Source organism: Psilocybe cubensis, chromosome 7 (genome assembly GCF_017499595.1).
Source record: "Psilocybe cubensis strain MGC-MH-2018 chromosome 7, whole genome shotgun sequence".
NCBI lineage: Eukaryota > Fungi > Basidiomycota > Agaricomycetes > Agaricales > Agrocybaceae > Psilocybe > Psilocybe cubensis.
In genome coordinates, this window is record NC_063005.1 from 1,705,069 (window position 1) to 1,723,164 (window position 18,096).

The 18,096-nt window shown below is 45.4% G+C and overlaps 6 protein-coding genes across 6 annotated transcripts; 1 reads left to right on the plus strand and 5 right to left on the minus strand.

Annotated features, from left to right (window-relative positions):
• Window positions 1-7,951: 7,951 nt before the first annotated feature.
• On the minus strand, window positions 7,952-9,054 carry JR316_0008072 (Mitochondrial phosphate carrier protein 3, mitochondrial; the record flags this gene model as incomplete). Its single annotated transcript, XM_047893788.1, has 4 exons — window positions 7,952-8,326; window positions 8,387-8,794; window positions 8,852-8,975; window positions 9,029-9,054. 4 exons carry the CDS (start codon window positions 9,052-9,054, stop codon window positions 7,952-7,954), a joined length of 933 nt encoding a protein of 310 aa, XP_047747103.1.
• Window positions 9,055-9,665: 611 nt separating this feature from the next.
• Window positions 9,666-10,771, minus strand: JR316_0008073 (Mitochondrial phosphate carrier protein 3, mitochondrial; the record flags this gene model as incomplete). Its single annotated transcript, XM_047893789.1, has 4 exons — window positions 9,666-10,040; window positions 10,099-10,506; window positions 10,564-10,687; window positions 10,746-10,771. The coding sequence occupies 4 exons, from the start codon at window positions 10,769-10,771 to the stop codon at window positions 9,666-9,668; spliced, it is 933 nt and encodes a 310-aa protein (XP_047747104.1).
• Window positions 10,772-11,036: 265 nt separating this feature from the next.
• On the plus strand, window positions 11,037-11,995 carry JR316_0008074 (3,4-dihydroxy-2-butanone 4-phosphate synthase; the record flags this gene model as incomplete). The annotated part of the gene is made up of 3 exons (XM_047893790.1): window positions 11,037-11,338; window positions 11,458-11,579; window positions 11,640-11,995. The coding sequence occupies 3 exons, from the start codon at window positions 11,037-11,039 to the stop codon at window positions 11,993-11,995; spliced, it is 780 nt and encodes a 259-aa protein (XP_047747105.1).
• Window positions 11,996-12,145: 150 nt separating this feature from the next.
• On the minus strand, window positions 12,146-13,795 carry JR316_0008075 (Phosphatidylserine decarboxylase proenzyme 2; the record flags this gene model as incomplete). Its single annotated transcript, XM_047893791.1, has 9 exons — window positions 12,146-12,181; window positions 12,236-12,290; window positions 12,341-12,397; window positions 12,453-12,645; window positions 12,712-12,899; window positions 12,960-13,076; window positions 13,135-13,268; window positions 13,338-13,431; window positions 13,497-13,795. The coding sequence occupies 9 exons, from the start codon at window positions 13,793-13,795 to the stop codon at window positions 12,146-12,148; spliced, it is 1,173 nt and encodes a 390-aa protein (XP_047747106.1).
• A 402-nt stretch (window positions 13,796-14,197) lies between these two features.
• Window positions 14,198-14,787, minus strand: JR316_0008076 (uncharacterized protein; the record flags this gene model as incomplete). The annotated part of the gene is made up of 2 exons (XM_047893792.1): window positions 14,198-14,464; window positions 14,785-14,787. The coding sequence occupies 2 exons, from the start codon at window positions 14,785-14,787 to the stop codon at window positions 14,198-14,200; spliced, it is 270 nt and encodes an 89-aa protein (XP_047747107.1).
• Window positions 14,788-14,961: 174 nt separating this feature from the next.
• On the minus strand, window positions 14,962-17,902 carry JR316_0008077 (DSC E3 ubiquitin ligase complex subunit 1; the record flags this gene model as incomplete). The annotated part of the gene is made up of 15 exons (XM_047893793.1): window positions 14,962-15,003; window positions 15,065-15,079; window positions 15,144-15,164; window positions 15,215-15,490; window positions 15,543-15,637; window positions 15,689-15,733; window positions 15,789-15,986; window positions 16,036-16,219; window positions 16,273-16,514; window positions 16,578-16,609; window positions 16,663-16,873; window positions 16,922-17,073; window positions 17,122-17,231; window positions 17,281-17,625; window positions 17,678-17,902. The coding sequence occupies 15 exons, from the start codon at window positions 17,900-17,902 to the stop codon at window positions 14,962-14,964; spliced, it is 2,193 nt and encodes a 730-aa protein (XP_047747108.1).
• Between the last annotated feature and the right edge of the window lie 194 nt (window positions 17,903-18,096).

The following is an 18,096-nucleotide window of genomic DNA, read 5'->3' on the forward strand; positions in this document are numbered from 1 at the left end:
GGGATGGATGTAGCCAGATCAGAGCCCAAGAACAACGACGCGAGCGCGAGCGCGACGCGTCGCGGCTGCGTGCCATTATGATATACATATGTCGAACGTGTGTGCACTCTGCGCGCTCGGCTAGCAAGGTTCAATGATGTCCAGTGCCCAGTGTCCATAACACTTCCATAACATCGCGCATGAAGCATGAAGCATGAATGTTTGGTGCATTTCTCCGCATCAGTCTATAGCTATAGACTAAGATCAATGGGTGAAGTCGCCGGTGCCGGGCAGTGCGTTCTTGAACATTCACGTTCACCGTGATGTTCAGCGTTAACGTTCAGCGTAACGTTTGAACGTTGACCCGCACGGCAGCCTCTAGACTCCCGACGCCTCGCCGTCTCGAAAGTCGAGAGTTAACAGAGCACAGAGCGCGTCTACATACTACCACAATTAGGAGCGCCTCATCGTTCAGACGCGCAAGGCGGCCGCGCGGCACACCGTCGTCTGCGTCTGTAATGCGTCTGTAATGCAGAGACCCGGAAACTGCACTAAATCGCGAAATCTTGAAATCGCGAAATCTCTAAATCTCGAAAGTCGAGGAAAATCAAAAAAAAAAATGGAGAATGAGAATGAGAATCGCGACAGACAGGGGTTTCAGCTGTTCAGGATGACAGACAGACACAGTAGTAACTAATCTAATCTATTCCGGCCCCTTCAACCGTTCAACCAAATCTGCTACTGAAAAAATTAGCAAAAATCTAATGCTAATACAACTAGTAGTAGTAGTAGTATAGCGATAGTGCCAGTACGTCGTTGATCTTACACGACACGCCTGATTCTGCTTCTGATTCTGGTGTACCCAACACGACGGCGTACATACGCGCGCTTCCGCGATGCCTGCCCCCAACAAGTTACCTTGCTCGGGTGCGTTCAAATCTCCAAATCTCAAAAAAAATCTAGCAATAGTAATAGCGGTAATAAATCACTTTTACTCAATAATACCTATCTATCAACATCAACGCTTCGCTTCTGTAAATCTGACTTCTCTTCAACTTACAACTGCACTAGTCTAGTAGTAGCGCAGCGCATGAACGCACGCACATCATCGACATCAGATCCGAATCATTTGACCGCTATTAAAGGCAATAGTCGCTCTTCTTCTATATGACTAAAGGCTAACAGACAATGGGTGGGGGTGGGGGGTTCACGGTTCTGGCAGGTAAAAGACAGCAAGCCTGATCTACGAATATCCAAAGTAAGGATTAAGGACCGGGCGTGTAATAGGAGTACGGCGGATCGCTGCGTGATGCAAGTGCTGAATATTGAGTAACTGATGCGCCGCAGTTGACAATGACAGTCTAAGTCCAAGTCCAAGTCCATTCATTCACAAAGTTGAACACGACTCGATCTCGCGGGGGCACGGGTACGGGCACGGGCACGTCGATTTCATATACGACATCCTATACAACACCTAATTCCCATACCCACTCCCTCAATACACTCGATAAACTCTTGGAGACGAAGAACCACGACGCGTGACGCATGACGCTCGACGCTGAAATATACCTTCGTCCATTAAGTTGAAACTTGCATAGAGGGTGATATGGGGGTGCTATTATGCTATGCTATCTTTAGGTAGTAGCGCTTCCCCCTTTTGAAACGGTTGGTTGGTGCGTTGGTTGGTACAGGAACAACGCACTTACGAAGGAATAGAAGAGAAGAGAATAGAAGTTTTGGCCCGTTTGAGGTCATTCAAGGTTAGACAGGCAGAAGCCCTCTGTGCATGTATCGAAGAAGAAGCCGAAGACGACAGAAGACAGAAGACAGAAGACAGAGAAGCATTGGACCAGGTTGTCAGTTGAGGTAACCGCCAGATTCTGTTCCCCTTTTTTTTTGTTTTCTGGTGGGTCCTATTCTTGGGATTGGCGTGGGCCCGTGGAGGGGTTTCAAGGCGTGTCCGAGCCTATACTTTTGTTACCGGCTCATAACAACCCGCAGAGTCTCCGCCATCCTTTCCGCGACTTGTCGCTCATGTCACCATGAAGGACGACTCGGACGCGACGATTCCAAGTATAACAATAATAATGCGCTGGGAATGTTGAAGGATGTTTGACAATGAGCCAGCGCAGCACTTGGTCGATTTTTGGCAAGACTAGTTAGTAGCAGTTAATGTGTTGTCCTCACAGTGGCGAAGATGCGGCTTGCTACTGTCGCCAGTACCGCGGCCAACAGCGCGCACCGACGGTGGTGATTAATGGCCCTGATGATATGCACTGTTGGGTAAACTTTGCTTAGTGAACAATGACAATATGGGGTACATAGGGTGACCCCAAACCGCAACCGGGTGCGTACGATGTGCTCGGACGCCGGACCCGACCTTTTCGACCTATCGTAATTCATTCATTCATACTATTGACAGCGGGATCATCATCACCACCACCACTTGGCCGGGCACTGATATCCTGGCGCGAGAAGCCTGAGAAGTCTGGCTTTTTTTTTTCAACCAACGTCGTTTCATTTTCGGGGCACTGTCCAAAGAACTTTAAACAAGGGTTAAGTATAGAGCACAACTGATGCGTTTATAAACATAGTACTAGACCTTTTGGAATATATGAGCGCCCCCGCTATCCCCCACTGTTGGCGATGATGATGCTAAGATAGCTGTTGATGGTGTCGGTGCAAAGAGTGTGGGCATCAGATGGACGAGTGTAGATCGCCTTTCATTGCCTGTTGCAGCAATTGACCGTTATACAGGTGACCAATGCAACCATGGATAGTGCTTCTATTCGTATTCTGTCTGTGAAAAGTTTATGATACCTGTCATTGTCAAGCATCAACTCAAAAAAGAGAAAAGATTGAGAAGACCATAGACTCCGTGAAGCGATGCCCAAACTCGTTCGTTATCACCTCCGGTGGGTATGTTGGTCTTGAACGAGTAGCTTCATACATGTAGCGCTTGCTAACCTTGATGATATAAGATTGTACTTTGATGATGATAATCAACCAAAAGCCGGATATCCAGCCAATACAACCTGGGTTTATTGTTATTGAGAACTATGAGTATTTCCATTCAACAAAATTTGAAACAATAAATGATAAAGTAGAGTGATCAGTAAAATATACGCACAGGGTTTATGCTGACTGAAGAAAACAAGGCCCATGGGGACGGGAAAGGACCGGTGAAAAATATTCCTTTCAAAACAGAGTAAAGAAAGAAATGATGAGTAGCATATTTCGAGGCAAGCGATTCATATCACTCGGATTATCGGCGACATTCCAAATGCTGCAGTTTTCGATAATCGACAATCTTGTATGATGTAGTGCATGAGGACTGTGGACAACCGGCAAAAGCACATATTAACCGACGATGAGATGAAAATTTATCGGATTTTTTGCCATGAGAACTTGAGAGAAAGCACTTGCAAAGTATGGCGTAAGACCTGCACCCGTCCTGGGAATAGATGGGTACAAGAGCCAAAAACAGGACGTTCATGAAACTGCGTTTTGGTAGGTCATCTTGCGTTCTTGTGCTCCTTGAAGTAAAAGAGCAGTACCCAGAGCAAACGGTCCATCTGGTTCATAGTTAACGCCATCCACACCGGTGTCAGCGGGCAAGCACGGTGTACAGAATCCGACGGCACGCAAAGCATTACACGCACTCTTGTCGCGGTAAAATGGCGTTTTCTGCTCACACCAGAGATCAGGACCTCGGGCCGTGAAATCAGACATGCAAATTTGCACACAAGAAACCAGAGCCTGCCCAACACCAACACGTCACGTTGATGACTAGACAGTGGGCGTCGTATTCCAAGATAGGGCATCGGACACAGCAACTTGAAAATTGCCTGATTCGAAAAATGAACCAACGTTTGGAAGAATAGACTAGACGTAATAAGGAAAGATTAACAAAGTAAAAAGAAACAAGAACTTACAACAATGTTCAGCAGTTTCAATGTCGTTTCATTGACGCGCCCGCAGTTTCGGTCGCAGAGCACATAACCTGCCAAAGATCGACAGCCAACGCCTCGTTGATTCTTTGAGAAACTTCATGCCTCGTTGCTATTAAGAATAAACACAAAGCACAGGTCAATGTCACCAGTGACATCTCGGACCACATCCAATGAGCCGCCGCGTTATAAGGGTGAGAGTCCCAAGAGAGTTCACCAGCTCTGCGAACAAAGTTGTCATCAGTGTCAACAAAAAGTGTCAAACCCAATCAGAAAACTAGAAGTAGAACCTCCAAGATTAGACCTCTGAGAAATGAAAGTGTACGGTTAGAGATTGCGTTACCTTTGTCATTTAACTGTCAACAGTAGTTCAACTTGATATAAGTATTTCATGCCAAACGACACGTACAGGGTACACTACCTTGAACCCCGACTTCTCAATTTGGGCCGCCGGAGGCCTTCATCGAATGTTCTACGAGAAAAACAACCCATGAAACCCAATAATACAAGGAATATGATAGATAAACTTTAAACCTTGGTATACTTCCTATGGCCTTGAAGGGCAATAAATGGGTTGAAAGAACCATATTAACCAAATTCAACACTAACAAATTAAGGACACGTTCCATTCAAACTCCGTTTAGATTCTATACTTCAGCTGAAGCCTGAAGTGATGATGAGCAGGAAGTCATGTTGCTCAAGTCAACCGTGGATTGTAACAGCTTTTATCACCACTGTATAGGGGGCCATGAGAACCTTTGCCATTCTTCGAAAGCCCGAGGTAGACTTTGTTCTGCATGCACGTTCAGAAACTCATGGAAAGGGTCAAGACCACATGGAGAGAAATAAGAAACTTGATCAGCAAAGATACCATTATAGGTGAGGATGAATCATTGGTTATTTGATTATGTATGCGTGATATTGGAACATTTTTGAAGGAATTGAAAAAGAAGGAAAGCATCAGATGCAAATAGATTGAAGCACTGATTGCGCGATACTGCCGTCCAACAAGTAAGCTGTGAAATTGCGTCAATAATACGGTTAAGAAATAGCAAACTGTAATAAATTATCCGTAAACACAAAATAGTCCGTCATTCTGCGTAGAATTTTCAGAAGTATGATACGCATTACATGTCTTGCGAACCAAAAGGTTCAACGTCGATGTGTTAACAACTTGTCCATGAGCCCATGAACCACGGATGTCGTGGAAGATTGCTTTGGCCCTGATTGTGAACCTGAATGCTGGGAAGCAGGTACCGGCTGTGGCTGATGAATGTAGGGCGCGGGTGACCAACTGACGGGTGGGAAGCTTGAAGTTGATCCCAAGTTAGGAGGTCCTCCAGAGTACGATGTAGAGGGACCATGGGAGCTGGAGGAGGGTCCTGCGCCTCCATAAGGTTGGGGAAATGAAGGGGCTGGGGGTCTTGACGCTTGTGAATTTGTCGGACGTGCAGAGGAATTTGGAGGCGGTGGAGGCGGTGCGGAGTAAATAGAAGGATTGTTGATTTGCGAAGGCGATGGGGATGGCTGGTTAGGGTGAACTTGATGTGCGTGTACATGCTGGTTAGGTGATGAAGCTTTTCTTGGCCGATATAATTTATTACCAGAAGGTTTGCTAGGTGGGGGTCCAGGAGCAGTCAAAGTAGGCGCAGGTGGTGCAGATCTTGCAGGTTTGATAGTAGATGATCCTACGTGGTTTCATAGAAGGAGGAAACATAAAGTATCGATTAATCATGATGAAGTCGTGGAGTCGAAGGGGTATCACCACCAACCCTGTTTATCCTCTTTCCTCCGCGTATCCTTGCTTGGTTTATCCTTTGTGTGCCCTTTAGGCTGGAGTTCGGGCATAGATATCTTACTCAGATGGACGGTAAGATTCTTGGGAGGGGCATATTTGTTTTTGGGTTCGTCATCGAGGTTGATGCGTCTAGGACCTTTCCTCTGTTCCTCTGTATCGTAAAGAACATATTGATGCAATTCTTCTTCTTCCGATAATCCTAGATTGTGTAGGCAATGAGTATGATGTGTTAGAAAAGTATGCAGCCACCAACCCGCTTTGTGTCGTATTCGCTTGGTCTCTTCAACAACCTGGAGAACCTTGGGAACATACTCAGCTTCGGAGGATTTTACGGTAATAAATAACATCGCATCGTCCTAGAAATTCATTTCAATCATTGCTAGTCGAGGGTGCTTCCTGGAAGAGCACAGTACCTGAAGCAAAGTATTACAATATTCAGCATAGTCTTGTAAAGTGCCTTCTTCGCTTATGATGATCTCATTATATTCGCCTTTCATTGCCTGTATCTCTGCAATTCTATCTATACCTGTTTTTGGTGCAGGCTTAGGAGGCGGGGGTGGGGGAGGTGCAGCTCCCGATGGAACATTGGAACCCGTGGACTGAGTAGATCTAGGCGACAAGTTGTTTGAGGCGGTCGATACGTTGCCCTCTGGGTTATGTATCGCCTCATTGGAATCATGGAAGGTCATCAACGCAGTCAGGATAACAATTTCGAGGCCTTTACGGTCGTTGATATCAAATCTAGAGAAGCATGAAGAGTTTGGCGATATAACATATTGCGTATCAGGAGATAACTCACCGATTCAAGTTATAGTCTAATATCTGGACAGATGTCGTTTTGAGCCTGCCGGCAGGTTCTTTCGTCACTGCAACTATCACTGGTGGATCAGGTTTACGAATCATGTAACATTCTTCTCGTTTCCACTCGTATTCGTGGCTATAGTCAATATCAGCCCTGACCAATACGGTCGACAATGTGATTTGGTGCTCACTCTTCCCATTGAAATCCCCAACGAAACGATAACGTTCCGGTATATTTTAGCTCCACCACCGATGTAGGGTTACACAATTCCAATGTTTTGACCTTACTTGTAGGCGAAGGTGCACTAGCTGTTGCAAGTAAGGATTCGGACATGGGATCTATATTCATTGACTGAGTAAGAATAATTAACAACGCGAGCATAGGTCGCACCGTACACCTCGATCTTGTATTCCGAGCCTGGTACCCGCTGTTTGCGATAGTGAATTGTTCCTGATGGATCTATGAGGTCAATGACAGTCGCATTATCCTTGTGTTGAGTGAAATTGAGTGTGAAAAGATTTTTATCCAAGCTCATGGTATGTTATGGTGGGGTATATGAGGTAGAATATTGGTGCGGACAAGTTGTGGACGGTGTGTAAGTTATATTGTGCATAGCCCTGGCCGCAGCCTGGGCGTCAACTTCAAAATTCGTTTGTGACATGAACGTGATCATTGAACTCTGCCGCGGTCCACCACAGCCGCCACTGCCACCACCACAGCCTCTTGAGTCGTATCGGTGCCTTCAGCATTAGCGACTTTAAGCGCATCTTGATTTTACACACTCTAAAAAACGGTGACCTTCAGGTCGATAGCGAAGATTTCTGGATTTCCTGTCGTATTTGATTTAGAGCGACAAACCCACCAACTTCGGCAAAATGATTGTTGCATCCGATACAGATCCAACCTTACTGGTAAACGAATGAAATTGTTACAGAATATGGATACTACTTTCGTACATGTGAATCCAAAGGTGCTTTTGTATTCCCGAATGATTTTCGAGCAGATGATGTGCAACGACAGACGTAGAGGATTGTGCAAATAACACGACTCCTGGATGGATTCACCTTGTGCTCATTGTATAATTCTGCTTGAGGCGTTGTCGACATAGTTGAGACGACCCGACAACATTTAATTTTGTGTCAAGTATATAAACCTACCGGCCGTCAATGAGCGATTCTTGGAAACGCAACAACTAAATAACAAGCACATAAGAGGATTAATTATATTTTGGGAACAGTAAATCAGAGAGGGAGGTAACAGATAATCTATAAAGTCTGTGTTAGAAGTAACATAGTAAAACAGTGTTTCCCAGTGCGCATGTCTATTGCAAGTGTCAGGGATCCTTGAAAGTCAAACTGAGATGCAAACACTCACAACATTAAATATTTGGGGTAATCCCGTCATTTCATCATCATTAACCGCTTACTTTCCTCCAGTGGTACCCATGCCCATGGAGGCCTTGAAGGAATCATAAATCCACCATTGGAAGCCAGTGAGTGTACCGATCATAATAACACGAGTACCCAGGCCCTGTGTAGCGAGTTTGACGAATCCGACCTCATTGGCAATCTGTCCAAGTGATTTTCCCTTGTTGGCAGCCTTGCCGAGCTGTGAAACAAGAGAGTCCGCAGGGTGAGAGACGACGGCACAGACGACACCAGCAAGGTATCCAGATGCGAATGTAATGCCCAGCTGGGTTCCTTTGTTGTATGTTTCCTTGGGTTCAGTGAACACATGCGTATAGAAAAGCTGGACAATCTTTTCAAAGCAGAAAAACTTGGCCATGGTATATGGAATCTGTGTGTACATGAATGTGTTAATACTCAACTTGATTGTTGATGAACAAAATTAATTTACCTGACGAGACCAAAGAGGAACAAGAGAACCGAATGGGTATCGGGTTTCAAGCTTGGTACGTTGCATTTCTCTCAAGGCGGCAACAAAAGGGATAGGAAAGGTACCAGTTGGGCTGGTCTGAATTTTGACTTTGGTCATCTCGAGTGGGCACAGGGCGATATCAGCGAAGACTTCTGCGGAAGCAGAACCCACTAGCCAAATAGCGGGTTTATATTTCTCGGAAAGCTCCTCTCCGGCCAGATTCATGTAGAAATCTTTGAAGATTTCATAAAGACCATATTTGAACATTCCTTGGAGCGAATACCCGACCAAAGTGGGTCCAAAACCCTTCAAAACACCTTTGGAACCTTCTTCGGCCACGAGAGTCCTCAGAGATGGGACAAGGCCGTTGTATTTTTTAGGGTCCACCTATTACAGCCAATTGTATACGACAAGATAGAAAACTGAATGAGATTCATAATTTACCTGCATGTTACATTTGGCAACATCAAGAGGAGTGATGGCTGCATGTGTGATACCACAGGCCAAGGCACCTCCTAACAAGGCTTTTGCGTAGTAAGAGGAATCATGGGGGACAGGGCCAGCGAATCTGCAGCAGAACGTTGGAAAAGATCGGGAGAAACAGGACTGCACTTCATTTACCTGGCATCCCATTTCGTAGCAGACATGGCAAGCAGACAGGCAATCTAACAAGTCTATGCACTGAAATGAAAATTGAAGTTAACAGTAGGTCCTATGGGACCAAGTTTTGGGAGCCTCGAGTAGGTAGGGAAATGTAGGGAAGAAGGATGGATGCCAGATGTACGATGCGAGGTCAAAGCTCGGGGTTGGTTCGGAACGCTGACTAATGACATTGGTGAGATTTCCGGCCCTGACCATCCCAGCGATGACATGAACAAAAATGCGAATGACACGGTCATGCTCAAAGGGGACACTGCGTGCTTACGATGACGTCGATTAATAGTTCACGTACGCAAGACAGATGAGAAGCAGAAAGAGATTATCGTTTAACAGAGCGATCATGCCGGGGCCACCATGGAAGTTGAACACTCAGCTCAAGGAATCTTTTTGATTATAAGATTGAGGATATCGTAGAGGGACATGCAATTCTATATGATAGATGGTAAGATAAAACCCAGTAATAGAAGGCAATAAGTAAGTCTAGAGTCCCTTCATCACGATGAGCATTTATCTACTCCCAGACTTATTCGATGCATAAGCAATAAGCAGACAAGACAGTAAGATAGATACTCACATCATTGGGTAACAAAAGTTCCGTTTACTTTCCACCAGTGGTGCCCATACCCATGGCAGCCTTGAATGAATCATAGATCCACCATTGGAAGCCAGTGAGAGTACCAATCATGATAACACGAGTACCGAGACCCTTTGTGGCGAGACCAACGTAGCCAACCTCTCCGACGATCTGACCAATAGACTTGCCCTTGTTGCTGGCCTTTCCGAGTTGAGAGACGAGGGAATCAGCGGGGTGGGAGACGATAGCGCAAACAACACCGGCGAGGTAACCAGAAGCGAATGTGACTCCGAGCTGAGTGCCCTTGTTATAGGTTTCCTTGGGCTCGGTGAAGACATGAGTGTAGAAGAGCTGGACGATCTTTTCGAAGAAGAAGAACTTGGCCATGGTGTAAGGAATCTAGAAGAAGCAGAAAAAAGTTAGCAACTGTCGATGACCGCAAATTGGGAACGCATACTTGACGGGACCAAAGAGGAACGAGGGAGCCGAAGGGGAAGCGGGTCTCGAGCTTGGTGCGGTTCATCTCCTTGATAGCGGCGCCGAACGAGGTGGGGAAAGTACCGTTAGCACTGGTCTGAATCTTGACCTTGGCCATCTCAAGAGGGCAGAGAGCGATATCAGCGAAGACTTCAGCAGAGGCGGAACCAGCCAACCAGATAGCGGGTTTGTACTTGTTAGAAAGCTCCTCGCCGGCCAAGTTCATGTAGTAATCCTTGAAGACTTCGTAGAGACCATACTTGAACATTCCCTGGAGAGAGTAGCCGACGAAAGTAGGACCGAAACCCTTCCAGATTCCTTTGGAACCTTCCTCGGCGACGAGGGTCTTGAGGGAAGGAATAAGACCGTTGTATTTTTGGGGGTTGACCTGGTGAAGAGAAACTTGAGAACGGGGCCCAAAAATGTGTGTTGATAGATGGATTACCTGCATGTTGCACTTGGCAACATCAAGAGGGGTGATGCCGGCGTGTGTCACACCGCAGGCGAGGACACCACCAAGCATACACTTGGAGTAGTAGGCAAGGTCGTGGGGCACAGGCCCGAGATTTCTGGTTCACGGGTGGTTAGAAGGAGAAGAGGAAGACTGTACTAGGAAAAAGGAAATACCTAGCGTCCCACTTGACTGCAGACATGGTATAATGGACCGATAGACAAGTCTAGGAAAGTCTATGGGATGGAGCCTGTCCTTAGGATGGAGGAAGGAGGAGAAAAGGAATAAAGTGTGCCAGCACTGATTTGCGAAAACTTGTTCAAGCCGGCTCTTCCCGGGCTGGGCCGAGCCAATCAGAAGCGATCCGAGCGGAGGAAGGAGCTCTTGTAATATTTCTATGAGCAAAGTCAATTTCAAGTCGCTCTGTCACGGATTTTGTATTCTCTTATAAATAAGCTCCCACCAGAATGCATCCTTCACATCTCACCAGCATCCCAATGGCTCCTGTCGCCCTCTCTCCTCCCCACAAATCCACCTCTACTAATGGAATCCACAAGCCATCTCTGCCATGGCGTCCTACAGAGGTGGTCGACCCTCCAAAACGCTCGTCTTTCGCTTTCGACTCCATGGACTCGGCCCTAGCCGCTTTCGCTGCAGGTGAATTCCTGGTGGTCATGGACGACGAAAACCGCGAGAACGAGGGCGATCTCATCATATCTGCTGCCCAGTGCACTACAGAGAAGATGGCCTGGATGATCAAACATACAAGGTCTGTACTTGCCTAACTCCGCGCCCCCAGTCGGAGCACTCCAACTCGGCGTCTACAATCTTTCCATTACCAAGTTCCGGCTAACACGTGAAATCACGTCCCCCCTTTTTTGCGCGTAGTGGTTACATCTGTATAGCTCTGCCTGGAGAGCGCCTCGAGGCCCTGGATATCCCAATGATGGTCCCCGACAACCAGGACAGACATCGGACAGCCTACACAGTCACTGTCGACTATAAGCATGGTGAGAAATTTATTAGCATTTGCCTCTCATACTGTTTATTCTTATCCCTTCCTTTTCCAGGTACTACCACCGGCATCTCCGCTCATGACCGCAGCCTGACTGCCCGCGCACTTGCCTCTCCATCTTCGCTTCCCAGTGACTTCAGCCGACCAGGCCACATGGTACCACTACGGGCTCGAGAAGGCGGCGTTCTGACACGCAAAGGACACACGGAAAGCAGCGTGGATCTTTGCCTTCTAACAGGTCAACCACCTGCAGGTGTTCTCTGTGAACTCGTGAACGATGATGCGCAAGGAACGATGGCTAGGCGCGACGACTGCCGTGCTTTTGCTGATCGGTGGGGCCTCAAAATGATCAGTGTCGAAATGTTGGCCCAGTATAAAAGACTGCATCCACCATCAAGTGGACAGGCATAATCAATCGCTTTGTACATTAGATCCTCTCGACGAGGTATGTTTAAAGGACAGTTTGGATGGTCGTATATAGGTTATTTTACAGGTATTTAAGGTTGGAAGTGGGTGTATGATATATCAAAATATCATTATTGTAATTTGCCATTCTACTCATCAAGCTCGGACAGTTTTGCCAATCGAATATCCGACCTAGTATTGGCAGCGAGTTAGAAGAGGTGACGCCACATTATTAAGAAACTTTACCTTGACCAGAGTCTCAATAGGTTTCTGAGAGTTAGACACCAGATCTTCATCAAACCTAGCAGGATTTAGTATGGGACTTATACAACCTTAGAAACCGGAACATACTCGACAATTTCTTTGGGGAAAACGATAACAATTGTGCTTCCGCCATAAGCAAAGTATCTAAGAATTAGACCACATCAGTACGACATTAAAAGAAATTTGTTAGAACAAATACCCAAGTTCGTCTCCTCTTTTCAAAACGGCCCCCTTTTCTTTGCCGCCCGTCCACTGAATGCTGCCAACGAGAAGAGCACCCACGGCAACGTACGCGACCAATTGACCCGTCGGAATATGCTTCAGATACAAGATGGAACGGGTATTAGCCGTTAAAACATCGAAACCAGGTTCATTGATAGCTTGAGGATTGACTAAGAGATACAAAAAATAATCAAAGTCACTTGTGAAGATTTTCAAGTTTTAAAGCAAGATTTTACCTGTATAGAAATGACCTGGAACGTTCTCAATGTCCCCAACCTCACAGTCAATGGGGCAGTGGAACCGATGGTAATCCGCAGGGGCGAGACGGAAAATAGCGATACTGGCGTTCTGGAAAGACTCGGCTTTAGGTGAGTCGGGTGGCAGGTTAAGCAGATTAGGGACGTTAAAGTTCTGCCCTTTGACCCTGCAGTACGAAGCATTTAGCTGAATGTCCGGGTATTTGAGCTATCAGCTGAAATCCTACCAAAAGGCTTTAGCAAGGTCAATAGAAGTGAAAACTGTTAAACGGCAATCTGCGGCTGATACGATGACGCTTTTGTCGTCTTCGTTCTGAACCGGACGAGCATCCGGTTTCAATTTTCTGTAATCCAAGTTTCCGTGAGGCATTAAAAAATGAAAATGGAAAAAAAGTATCGAACCTGTAAAAGAACTCGTTGAAATTCTTATACTTGGTGATATCGGGCTCGAGTAATTCATCAATCTGTATGGAATATGTCTCAATAAAAGAATGAATAGATGCTGCAGATTTTGGATCGTCATAGATTTGTCCTTGCTATAGAGCAGAAATGCATATACAATAGATCAGAAAGAATCAATAAAGGATATCACTGCAGGATATGACCTTAATCGATTGTTGGCGAAGTAGCTGGTCTACTTTGTGCGTTCCAAGCACAACGATTTGTTCTTTTCCGTAGAATAAAAGATGCATTCCAAGTCTGTAGATATTTAGCCAACGTCTCAAGTGACGTCATGGTTTCGATAGGAAACGAACGCCTCTCACCTGGCGTATAAAGGCATAGTCTCAAAGAATGGTTCAGTGCTCCCTCTAACAATCACGTAGTTCCCGCAATGGTAGTCAACAGCCAATTTCTCTATGCCAGGTATCAAGGATTTGATCCAGTGAGAATTGATGAGAGAGCGAATTGGCGTATGGATGTGGTGGGTCACATTGGGTGCCTCTGCGGAGTGGTCCACAATGGCAGAAAGACCGTTTGCGATGTCTTCATGTGAGGCGTCTGGCAAGGTATCAGGTGTTACAGGATCGATAGGCTTGTCAATGTTGGACGCATGGAGGGACATTTTGGAGTACAGTGAATATCACGATGTAGAGAAGCAACTGGTAATTAGAAACCAAAATAAATGCCGCAGAGAGCTCCAAAACAGCATGTTTAAGAATAGATGGATGACAAGGCGGGAACAACCCTTTTCAGGTATACAAGGTCATTCTTCTATTTGAGCAAGAAAGGAGCCAAACGATTCCGACCAACAACAATATGTCTGCATTGACAAGTCAATATACAGTGGATAGATTATACGGCTTGCCGTGTGTTGTACAATTTCCCTTTGCCGGATTATGCCTCACACAGGTATATCCTCTACCATCCGGCCTATCATCCTTCAACCTTCTTCCAACAAAGCGCTTCGCATGCGTGGTATACGGCCTTCAGATATCTCTAATGTAGCGCGCATAATTTGTGTTGCCTATCTCTCCTTCGTCAATCTCTTCAACGCGGATCGTACTCTCGGTTCGACCTCCTTGAATTGGACCTTCTTTAACTGAGGTTCAAGTCGAAGATTGGCAGGCCATGCATCCCCTGCGTCCGCCTTCCTTTGCATGAGCAGATCCATGAAGGTAGGTTTTTGGAGATCCTCGAATTGAGGACTTGGTCGGTTGAAAATTTTATGCTCGGGGATGTTGAGCGCCTTTCGGGGGACCACACGAACAAGTCTTCTTGCTGTGGGACGCATCTACGGTCATTTATAAGAGAAAGCTTTTGAAATGCAATATCAGGACTTACATTGAATGTTCCCCACGCGTAACAATTTCAAACGCAACGTCGTTGGAGAACTAAACGCGTCCACGCCCGGCTATTAGTGAATTGAGTAATAAACACAGCAAAACAAACCCCAATGAGGGTGTGAAAAATTAAATTCTCTCTGTCTGGGAGTCGAACCCAGCTTTCGCGCGCGCCGAACTATTATGACAGGCGCGTGTACTAACCGATATACTAACAGAGACATGTATTAAACACTATATAACGTATATATCCAGCTTTAACAAACGAGACCATGGGCCGACAGATGACAGATGCTTGAAAAAGAGTGGCACAACGACACAAACAAAACATCATTAACAAAGAATCCAGCTATATACATCTAGAATTATAATTTACAAATCATCTACAGCAGGTATGTATATAGTATGTAGATGTTAACTCCTCAAGTGAGTGTACAACGTTGTGAGGTCACAATGGTGGTAAAGGCCGACGGCACTGTGGGCATATATTCTGTCAAGCATTCCAACTATTAGAGAAAAGACGGATAGTATGACGAGTCGTGTAACAGTACCTTGATAGCGAGCCACTAGACCATTGAAAGACAGGTCATAAAACGTTTACATTTTTTGAGAACTAGCTGAACGACTTACTCTCTCCAAACATTCAGTGTGCTAATTAGAATCAGCACGAGTGAGATTCTAGGAATTGAACCATAACTTACAAATAGATGTGAGCAGGGTGCGAGACTATAATTTTTCCTAGCTTTGTTTGCCCCGACACCCCTTCGAATAAAGCTAAATACACTCCCTGACGCGGATTCTTCCGTCGAGTCCGATTCACTGTGTCTCCCGTCTAGGTATTTGGGACGCTTGGGCGGAGTAGCAGCAATAATAATGGAATCCATACAAATTGCACAATCACCGAGAGATTTTTCTGGAGATTCCGAGTCTGGAAGAGGAATATACGGGTGGTAGTCGTGGATTTTCGCATTCGCATACTATAATCCATGAGTATTGCTGGGAGTTCCAAGACGATGGAATGTACCGTACTTTTTGTGACAAGAAGAATGTTGGGCCAAAGGTGTCTTGTAAAATAACAACAGTAGCTTGAAGGACGACAAACACAGCAAGGGGCCATATCCAAGCTGAAGAAAAGAATTAGAAAAAATAGCAAGCGCAACACAAATAACCCTCACATCTCGTTTCTACCTCTAAAACGTTTTTAGGACACCCAAGGAAGTCTGGAGAAGAGAGAAAGCATTAGACCAGCAATCCGCTTATGGATAGTTACCTTACAGAGTGCGAGGTAAAGACGGCAGGCAGTGGTGCCAAGAATGTACTCTTTAGAAAGCCCGCTACTACGCCCACGACTGGCAGATCTCCAAATCTGAGCCATCCATATAGTCGAATATGTCAATACAAGGAATATTTTTGAAAGTGTAGGAGATAGGATGACTCTGACGATGACCGCCCAACATATAAACGACATAAGCCCTGCAATGTCTAATTAGCGAGAGGCGAAGAGGTGATATGTATATCATACATATTTTAGTTTGTGTATCTGTTCTCACATGATTAACAAAGAAGGCCAGAAAGGAAGCGGGCCGATTGTTTTGTGTCTGTCCAGCCGGAGCTGGACTGAAAAATGCAGCAACGGCAGCTGGAATAAATGGCGGTCGAACATAATCTTCAGGACGTTGTATCGAATGAACGAGTATTGCGAATTGCTGCCACCTAGTTAGTGACAAGAGTAGAGAAATAAAGAGGACAGAAAACATACGGCTTCGTAAATGCTTACAACTAAAGCAAGGAATGCAGGGGCAATAAGAGAAAAGGACGATCGACCCTCCGACAAGATGGCAAATGTAATATGGCCAGCGAATGAAATCAAGTCCATGAGGGGTTGAATTTCAAACGCATAACATGATACGCGAGATATTCCAGACGGTGTGCTACTTTGGTCAGCTTGACGAGAGAACAGTATTAACATAATCAAATATGCAATAGCTGTCGTTCCTGCATCTATTAACAGTCAGGTCTGAGAAAATATACTTAATATAATATAATGATGAATAAAAAACCAACAAGTTGTGACTTTACGGAAGAAAGTCCGAGACCTTTACACCTTAGGTGAGTAAGGTAATAGAAGAACGATGAACACGCGCTATACCTGAGTCCTTCGGTATTCGTAATTTCATACAAAACTCCACATTCTTTACTCAACAACAACCCTTTTAACCATAATTTTGGAGCAGATACAGTCGTAATTCCAGTCGGGTTTTGCAGTTCATCCTCAAGATCTCGCATAAGGTGTTCTGGAACTTGAGTTGGTTGGATTTGGGCATAGAAAATAAACGGACACGCAGTCCTTGGTGCATCATCTTCTGGGTATTAGATTCAACTGAACGAAGAAATGAATTGATTTATACCGTTTGAAGAATCCGTATCCAGTACACCGTCGTCGATGAGCTTTTTAAGCTTGTCAATTCTGGCTTGCAGTTCTGGTTCAATGACTTGTGCAGTTTGATTTATGAAACCTTCAGGGACAAGAGAAGGTAGCAGTCGTATGTCTATGTGTCGTCTGAATCGTATTCAGTGCAAGAGGATTGATAGTTGTATTCCAACCCACCCAGGAGGTTCAGCGAACCCATATATTGACCCATTCGATACGAAATGAACTCCTTCAAACTCGAGCCGCAAATTATCCTCCTCAGATGGATCCGTCAATTCAATTCTTCCCTACCGACAATAATGAGTTTGTAACACAGACAACCAAAGTTGGACGCACATGTACAAGAGCAATAGAACTCGTCAGTTCTTTAGTGACCGCGGATTCGGCAGGCTTCTTTTCCACCACACTAAGTGCAACTTTGGTTGTTGTATTCCAGCCCCAGCTCCCAAGTTTCTCTGTCATGTTTGTAGTATTGGCTCCAGTCATAACGTCCTGAGCAAGATGTCTCCAGGGTAATGTTTCGTTTAGCGCAAGAGATGGAAGAGAAATGTTGGTAAATTGTGCATCTCCATGCACAAATCCGGTTATATTGCGATAATAGGATTCTATGCGTGGGTCCAACAGACTCCCCTTGACATGAAATGTCTCCATCAGGGGTGGTAACGATGGATCTGTTTCTGGCTAGAATGGCCGCTATGAAGAAGAACTTGTCCATGGAGCAATGCGTACTTACTAAGGTAAAATTTGAAGCTGTTCCATTCAGCCATAATGTGTAGTTCGATAGCTGATAATTGAGTGATTGGAGAGCTTCCTGGTACTGATGTCGAGCGAGGAAAACATCGCCATTGTGATTGGTAAACATGTAGATTAAGAAACCAAGGAAGAGAATCATGGAAACAAAGCGAGTGCGACGGTCATGAACATAACGCGGCTCTCCATTGCGAGCAGGTGAATCCATTGAGAATAAATGGATCAAAGCTTGCCAATCCCAATGCCTACCAGTCACAACCCTCAACTACGTTTGCCGCGGCTGTAAATCTTGCCGCGGGAACATTTGGTGTTCTGGTCACAGATCACCCTTTCACGAAAACGCGTGACTTCGCGCGTTCGAGTTGTATCCAGCTTCTAAATTGCAGCGTAATCTGGTTCCTT